This window comes from Arachis hypogaea, chromosome 2 (genome assembly GCF_003086295.3).
Source record: "Arachis hypogaea cultivar Tifrunner chromosome 2, arahy.Tifrunner.gnm2.J5K5, whole genome shotgun sequence".
Taxonomy (NCBI): Eukaryota; Viridiplantae; Streptophyta; class Magnoliopsida; order Fabales; family Fabaceae; genus Arachis; species Arachis hypogaea.
This window is the reverse complement of record NC_092037.1, coordinates 95987695-95996141: the sequence shown is the minus strand read 5'-3', so window position 1 is coordinate 95996141 and position 8447 is coordinate 95987695. Positions and strand designations below refer to the sequence as shown.

At 32.2% G+C, this 8447-nt stretch overlaps 1 protein-coding gene across 1 annotated transcript; it reads left to right on the top strand.

Annotated features, from left to right (window-relative positions):
* Nucleotides 1–2735: 2735 nt before the first annotated feature.
* On the top strand, nt 2736–7496 carry LOC112753326 (ATP-dependent DNA helicase 2 subunit KU80-like). Its single transcript, XM_025801604.3, has 12 exons — nt 2736–2954; nt 3150–3242; nt 3365–3416; nt 3898–4029; nt 4428–4831; nt 4996–5282; nt 5384–5579; nt 5698–5904; nt 6268–6435; nt 6535–6855; nt 6984–7114; nt 7210–7496. The coding sequence occupies exons 1-12, from the start codon at nt 2940–2942 to the stop codon at nt 7265–7267; spliced, it is 2064 nt and encodes a 687-aa protein (XP_025657389.1). The 5' UTR covers nt 2736–2939; the 3' UTR covers nt 7268–7496.
* Nucleotides 7497–8447: the final 951 nt, after the last annotated feature.

Sequence of the window (8447 nt, the reverse complement as noted above, 5' to 3'; positions counted from 1 at the left end):
GACACCTGATACAAAGAGAAACATTTTTGAAGGAATTGACTACAAATCTTTCAAAAAGTTTTCAAGAAGTTGAGAATATTATTGAAAATACGACTATTTTAGATGATTCTGTGCAAATTTAATACCCAGCCATATTCGATGTTGCTGAGAATACAGGTAATTTAAGAGGTAGCAATATCAGCACTTTATTATTTACTATTATTATGCTTTTTATAAACAAAAAATTATCGTTTAGTGTTCAAGTTTTAAAATTCAAACTAAGATATGGTTATATATTATAATTTTTGTATTTGAACATTGATTTATTGTAAAACTTAAATCTTGAGGTTGGCACAATGAAATTGTATTATATGATCTCATCTTTTTAATCTATAAATTGCATTCTTTGGTAATCTTTTATAAATATTATTTTTATACTTAACATGGTGAAAGAAAGGTATATTTTTATATAAATTATTTGTTGCAGATATAACTAAAACAATTTATTATCTTGGTGATTATTAGATGTGATAGATATTGATGACCCAGAATTTTTTGTCGGCATTGCGACGCCATGATATGGTATGAGGAGAGATCAGAGAAGTCCAAAACAGGATCCAATTTTGAGTTCTCAATATGTTGTATGCGAGGAAAGGTACAACTGCCGTTTTGAAGCACTTGATCGGACGCTCAGGAATCTTATGTCAGTTACCGATCAACATAAGACACATAAACCATTTGGTGGTAAGATTGTTGTTCTAGGAAGTGATTTCAGACAGATACTTCCGGTGATTTCGAAAGGAAGTAGACACGATATATTAGCATCTGCTATTAACTCATCCTAGTTTTGGTCATTTTGTAAGGTTCTGAAACTGCATACGAATATGAGGCTTCTAATGTCTTCTTTGGATCAAGATGAAGGTGAAATGAAGATATTTGCTAATTAGATACTTGATGTTGGAAATGGAAATATTATCTCTGTTGTTGGTGATGAATCAGAAGTTAAAATTTCAGATGATCTATTGATTACAACTACTGATGATCCTCTCTCTCATTTGGTAGACTTTGCATATCCAAATTTGTTGCAAAACATGTCAGATTACATATATTTTCAGAGTAGAGCAATTCTTGCACCCACACTTAAGAGTGTCGAGAAGGTAAACGATTTTGTCTTGACAATCTTTTCAGGGATGGAAAAGGAGTATTTGAGCTCTGACACAACAAGTCAAGCTGATGAGAATGAAGATGTAAAACAAGAGTGGTTCACATCAGAGTTTCTAAATGACATCAAATGTTCGGGACTACTCAATCACAAGTTGACTTTGAAGCCAGGAGTCGCTGTAATGCTACTGCGAAACATAGACCAGACTTCAGGTTTATGCAACGGGACAAGATTAATAGTTAACAAACTTGGTAGCAACGTAATTGGAGCGACGGTAGTGAGCGGTAGAAATATTGGAGATAAAGTGTACATTCCAAGAATGAACTTGATCCCTTCAGATTCAGGATTGCCATTTAAGTTCCAACGGAGACAATTTTCATTAACAGTATGCTTTGCAATGACTATTAACATGAGTCAGGATCAATCATTATCACATGTACGGCTTTATTTGCCAAAATCAATGTTCATCTATGGACAACTTTATGTTGCTTTGTCAAGAGTTAAGAGTCGCAGTGGTCTCAGGGTTTTAATTCTAAACGAAGACGGCAATCCAAAGTCATCAACAACAAATGTCGTGTTCAAAGAGGTTTTTAATAATATTTAGGTAAGAATAATATTATTTTCATTTTAATAGCATGTTATGATTTACACTTTTGTACAAATCTTTACTATAGATATAACTAATTTATCTATAACTCTTTTTTCAAATTTGAAATGAAATGTGTAACAAGGAGCACAACATCCAATGATTTTCTAATGAAGTTAGTAAGATATTAGGTTGTTGATAAATTTTTATTAGCTTTTTGATATAAAATTTAGGGTAAAATTAACATGCTATTATTATAGTTATATATGTTCTTTTTTTTATCTCCCTCCTTATGGTTCAAGAATATTATAAACTTCGAACTCTTCTATTCATATTTTACTTTGAATAAAGATAAAATAACATATTTAACACGTTTATTATATAACGATGATGATAGTGTTATACTAAATTTAAAAAATATATGATTATAAAATATTATTTTTAATTTAATTTATCAAATTTAAATATAAGCCCGTGCATCGCACGGGTTTAACACTAGTTAGTATGTAACAACCGAAGAATAATTAACGTAAATTTTTTTAAAACTCTAAATTTCTTTAAAAGAATTTATATAGCTACAATTTAAAAAAAATCAATAAAATTTTAAAAAATTATGCTAAAAAGAATTAACAGATTTTTAAAAAATAGTGTTAAAATATAAAAAAGAACAATCTAAATAAAATTTAAAAAATAACAACTTAAATAAAATAATTTAAAATTTAAAAAATAACAACATAAGTAAAATAATCCAAACAAATAAAACAATTTAAAATTTTAAAAATAACAACCTAAGTAAAACAACCCAAACTTAAAATTTGAAAATAACAACCTGAGTAAATAATAATTTATAATTTATAAATATAAATCTAAAAATTTCTAGTAACGACACGTAAGCAAATAAATTCCCAAACTCAACGTATGAGCGCCACGTCAGCAAATGAGCTCCCCATTTGTATGAACTCCGCATTTGTATTACTATAAAGATAAAGATGCGTGAAGCATCATGATGCCCATATCCGTGTCATACTCCATCTTTTTTCAGTATGAAAAATAAAAAAAGTGCTACAATCTCATCTTATTTATTTTTATTTTAAATCGGTTATTTCGCATAAATATATTGAAGCGGGAACAAAGAAAAATCCGGAAGAGGAATCATTCAGCTCAAATTCAACGCCTTCTTCTGCAAGATTGACTCTTTTTCTCTTCTTCTCCATGGCTCGAAACAAGGTTCCATCTTTTCTCTCTTGTTTTCAATTTTTTTTTCCCGTTTTCATTCCCCAACACTATAAGGATTTTAGGGTTTTTCTTCTATAATCTATACCAACTGAAAAGCCTGATACCCCATTTTAAAAAATTTAAACTTTTCACTATTTATGAATGCATAGATGTGTATTTTCTTGTAATTGCTGTAATCAAATGCAGGAAGCTTTGGTTTTGCTGCTGGATGTGGGGCCATCCATGCACTCTGTTATTCCTGAAATTGAGAAAGTTTGTTCCATGCTTGTGGAGAAGAAGGTTGCTATATTTATTTCTCCTTTGACATTCCTTGCCCACCTTGTGTTTGATGTTTGTCTTCAAAGAGCTGAAACCCTTAACATTAAAATGACCTTTTTCCCCTTCTTTTGATGAGTGTGCAGCTGATCTTTACCAAATATGATGAAGTGGGTGTTGTCTTATTTGGAACAGAAGGTGCTCTCTTTGACCCTTATGATGCAAACCTACAATGCACCATTATCACCATTCAGTTAGTGTTTATTATCATGTCATGTGGCATAAAGTTCTAGATTGCAATGCAGCAATAACAGCAATTCAGTATTTTGCTCATAATTGGGGTTGGTAATAAGAATCGAACGGTGACATTGTTTTCTTGTACCAAAAGATGTTAGTTATTTGTGATGATAAAATGGAGACTAAGAAGTCCATGGTTCTTATTTGATTATCTTGTAGCAATGTTTATTGTGTTTCAGTCTCATTCTTGTAGAATCTTCACACTGATTTATTCACTGTACCGAGTTTGTTTTTCCCGTGGAGTTTTACTATTATGCTTACAATTAAATGGGTTGATTGAAGTTTCCTTCAAATCGTTTCTTTGATTTGATAATTCATTTTTTTCTTTCCATGAAGTGATTCAAAGGCCTTCCTCACCCATGTTTATGTCGAAATTTCCCAGATACTGATAACGAACTTACGGAAGAAGTTGGAGGGTATCAACATGTTGTGGTTTTGAAAAATATTAAAGTTGTGGAGGGAGATATCGTTGAGGCTCTACAGCAACTGCCTCGAGGAGCTACACATGGTGATTGTATCCTTGATGTTCATGATTCTATACTTTGGAAGCTTTAATTATTTATTTATATATTTAATGAAAGAATTTTATGCTCTAACATTTTGACCGTTACTAAAACATTCATACTATTTGACTTTAGATGGTAAAATTTTTCCTGATTTGTCCTGTGTAATATTCTGCACCACTTGTGCCTTGTTATTGATTTGTTCAACCCCACCTCCAAACATTGGTATATACTCAGTTTATCTTTTCCTGAGCTCTATTCTGTTTCTGTTAATAAAATTGAATCGATATCAGCTGTAGTATTACTTTGAAAGTTCATTCATTTCACTAGCAGTAAGTTGATTCTGCTGGTGGATTTTGAGTGATTAACTGCCATATTGTGGTTTTGAATACCTTGACTGTGATGTTAGTTCTTGATGCTATTATTGTTGGCATGGATATGCTGATAAAAAAGTTTGGAGAAACTAACAAGGGAAAGAAGCGTCTATGTCTTATTACAAATGCACAATGTCCAATAAAAGAGCCATTTGAAGGAACAAAAGAGGAACAAGTGACCACCATTGCTAAACAAATGACCGTCCATGGTATGAGGATGGAAAGTATAATTCTGAGAGGAAAGCTTAGTCAAGATGCAAACAAGAAAATAATGGACGAAAACGATCAACTGTTGCGTATTTTTTCAACAGAAACGTCTGCAAGGTCAACATATGTGGAGAATCCAGTTTCTTTGCTTGGTGCTCTTAGAACCCGAAACATAACTCCATCCACAATCTTTAAAGGGGATCTTGAATTAAGCCCAAAACTGAAGATTAAGGTGAGATATTCATAGCCCTATTGGCCGTGCCCATCAATGCAGATAAAGATTACGTTCTTGACATGTTTTTTTTTTCATTATCTCATTACTTTGGTGATTAATGTTCCTATGCCACTTACAAACTTTTTATGTACATGATTATTGAATGCTTAAGTTTTGAACAGGTTTTGGTATACAAGAAAACAGCAGAAGAAAAGTTTCCAACTCTCAAGAAATTTTCCGATAAGGCTGCTTCAACCGATAAATTTGCTACACATGAAGTCAAAGTGGATTATGAGTACAAGAGTTCTCAAGAACCTGATAAAGTTGTCCCGCCAGATCAAAGAATTAAAGGTTATCGATATGGGCCTCAAATAGTTCCCATATCCCAAGCTGAGTGGGATGCTGTTAAGTTCAAACCAGAAAAAGGTCTGAAGCTTTTAGGATTTACTGATTCATCCAATGTATTGAGGTAAAATTGTATATGCTTTATTTGATTTGAATTTGACGATGGAGATTTTCTTACTCTGTTTCTTCTGTTTCTTTTCTTTTCTCCTAAACCATCCGATAAAGACACCAATACATGAAAGATGTCAATGTCTTCATAGCTGAAACAGGAAATACAAAAGCCACACTTGCACTTTCTTCGCTAGCAAGGGCTATGAAGGAAATGAATAAAGTGGCAATACTACGTTGTGTTTGGAGACATGGACAAGCGAATGTCGTCATTGGGGTCCTGACGCCCAATCTATCTGATAAGGAAAATATTGTGCGTTTTTCCATCTCTTTTTATTTTGTTTTAATTTATTTTTTAATTGGTCTACTTCCACTGACATGATTTCTGGATTTGTTTTGAAATAATTCCGTTGCATGGTCATGCTGTGCAGCCTGATTCGTTATACTTCAATGTACTACCTTTTGCTGAGGATGTGCGAGAGTTTCAATTCCCTTCTTTCAGTAATTTCCCTGCACCGATACAGCCAAATGAACAACAGCTAGAGGCTGCGGCTAACTTGGTAAAAATGCTTGATCTTGCACCACAAGGAAAAGAGGAAGTTCTGCTACCTGATTTTACACCAAATCCAGTCCTAGAGGCATGAATTCCCTCACTTATGTTTTCTAGTTTATCTCCTGTGTTTCATTCTTTCCCTCTATTTTTTTTCTTATTTATTTTTTTAAAGAAGATTATGATTTTGATATTCATGACATGAGATTTCTTTATCTAATGTTTGTTGCTTGTGGGCTGTGAATTTGTATTTTCCGAATTTTTCGATTATGCTTTGTCCTTGCTATCTTTCTTATCTGAGCCAATCACGTATTACCCCCATTGTGTAAAAGTTAGCATTATGATAACTTGAAGGGTACAATAGAGATTTCAAATTTAGCATATGCACCTCCAAAAATGAAAGGTAACCTTGGGATAAAGCTAACATACGAATGTTCATATATCTTTTCAGCGATTTTATCGCTATCTTGAGCTCAAGTCAAAGCATGCGGATGCTGCAGTACCCCCTCTTGATGATACACTCAAGAAAATCACAGAACCTGATGATGAGCTCCTTCAACAAAACAAATCTGTGATAGAAAAATTTCGTCAGTCTTTTGAACTAAAGGAAAATCCGAGGGTAAGACGTTTTTGTGCCTAGTTTATACAAAATATCAAACTTCTTTTACATTATACGAACATTGTATATCTTTCATGTTTGAATTGAACTGTCTTACAGCATAAAAAGTCAAGGCGTTTATTGAGAGAGGAAAGATATGGTTCCGGTGAGGAAAATAGTAAAGGAGAAATACCTGCTCTGGCTTCGAATCTCATTGAAGATAAGCCAAATGTTGAAGTCGACAACATTGGAGATCTGACTCCTGTACAAGATTTTGAAGCCATGTTTGCGCGCAGAGATAATCCAGATTGGGTTGTAAAAGCAATCGATGCTATGAAAAATAAAATTCATGATCTCATAGAGGATTCCCACGAAGGCGATAACAATTCGAAAGGATTGGAATGTTTAGCTGCGCTCCGCAAGGGATGTGTCAATGAGCAGGTAATCCATCTCCCTCGCTTTTGCACCATAGAGCCAAGTCATGACTTTCCATGTCTAACCAATTTTTATTCCTCTATTATTCCTCTTGGTTGTATTTGAAGTCACTGATAACATTTTTCTCTGTGAAGGAACCGAAACAGTTCAACAGTTTCCTTCGTGATATTTGGAGTTTCTGTCAAGAGAAGAACCTTCATGATTTCTGTGATTCTCTTTCTTCAAAAGGAATCACCTTGATCCCCAAATCAGAAGCTGCAGACAGGTTTTGTGATTTTTTTTTTTATCTTTTTCTTGGTTGGACCATTTAAAATTCAATGTTTCTTCTTCAATAACTTGTTATTTGGTTTAACTTTACAGTGAAGTTACTGAAGATGAAGCAAGAAGTTTCTTAGTCAAATCTCAGCCAAAAGTTTGAACGATTACTTAACTGGATGTGTTGAAATATTTAGGTCCTTTCTTTCTTATATAAGCATCTCTGTTAGGCCACTGTAACAATACATTGTAAATATTATTTGTACTCTGGCCTTAGATTACTGCACTTGATTTTCTTCATTAGAAACAAAGGTTTTAACCCTTATTGCCCTATTTCACTTGGATATTATTATTGAAATCCCTTAATACAGTTAATCACTGAATTTTAGAAAGTGTTAATAATAGTATTTAGAGAAAATGACAAATAAGTTTTTGACCTTTTGATCTGCAGACATTTAAATCCTCGAGGATTTAAAAATACATTTAAGTTTTTGATTATTTTAAAATTTGGACATATTAATCCTTCATATTCACCTGGTCTATCAGATCCAATAAAAAAATCAAATGTGATTCTCGTTGTACTGACCTGATTGATATGGATGTACACGTAGTAGAATTTTTAAAATAAGACAGATTAGACTCAGGGTTGATGTGTTCAGATTTTGAAAAAGTTAGAAATTTAAATGTATTTTTAAATTTTCAAGTATTTAAATGTTTGCGGACAGTTAGGGATCAATTTGTCTTATTTTTCTAGTATTTATATATGAGAAATATTTGGTGACTATTTTTTATTTTCGTTTTATATTTGAACTAACATTATTTAACTTTCTAATTTTTATCTAATTAGTTTTATATAAAATATACTCAGTTTTTTTTAATGATAGCTAAATTTAGACACAACTAACATTTTCATATGATATTTTTTCTCTCATACTTATACAATATTAATGTTTATTCAATCTCAACAAATCTGAATTAGATTAGTTAGCTACTAGTTAGACTGATGGAATTGTTGCACCAAAGGCAAAAAACCCCATAGAATGTCACTTTTGCAAATTTGACTTTGATACATAAATAGTGTTTGCAAAAAAGCAATTACATGATACAAAATCAATCTAATGAAATTCAGTGTCACGTGGGTTTAATTAAACTGTAATTCCTTGTAGATTGGCTTGATTTATTAACTAATTTTCAGTTAAATTTTTAATAGATTCGATTTTTCAATCTCATCTAATTTTATTAAGCAACAATTTACTCAATTTAGTGGAGGTGTCCAATTATAATAAATATTAAATCATTCTTACTATTTAAACTTACTTATATTAGACATCACATTAAAAAAA

What these genes read in the sequence shown, in the direction of transcription:
- LOC112753326 (XM_025801604.3), top strand. An exon ending in CCATGCTTGTGGAGAAGAAG is followed by an intron (nt 3,243 to 3,364) that starts GTTGCTATATTT and finishes ATGAGTGTGCAG; the next exon opens with CTGATCTTTACCAAATATGA. An exon ending in AAATCAGAAGCTGCAGACAG is followed by an intron (nt 7,115 to 7,209) that starts GTTTTGTGATTT and finishes TTAACTTTACAG; the next exon opens with TGAAGTTACTGAAGATGAAG.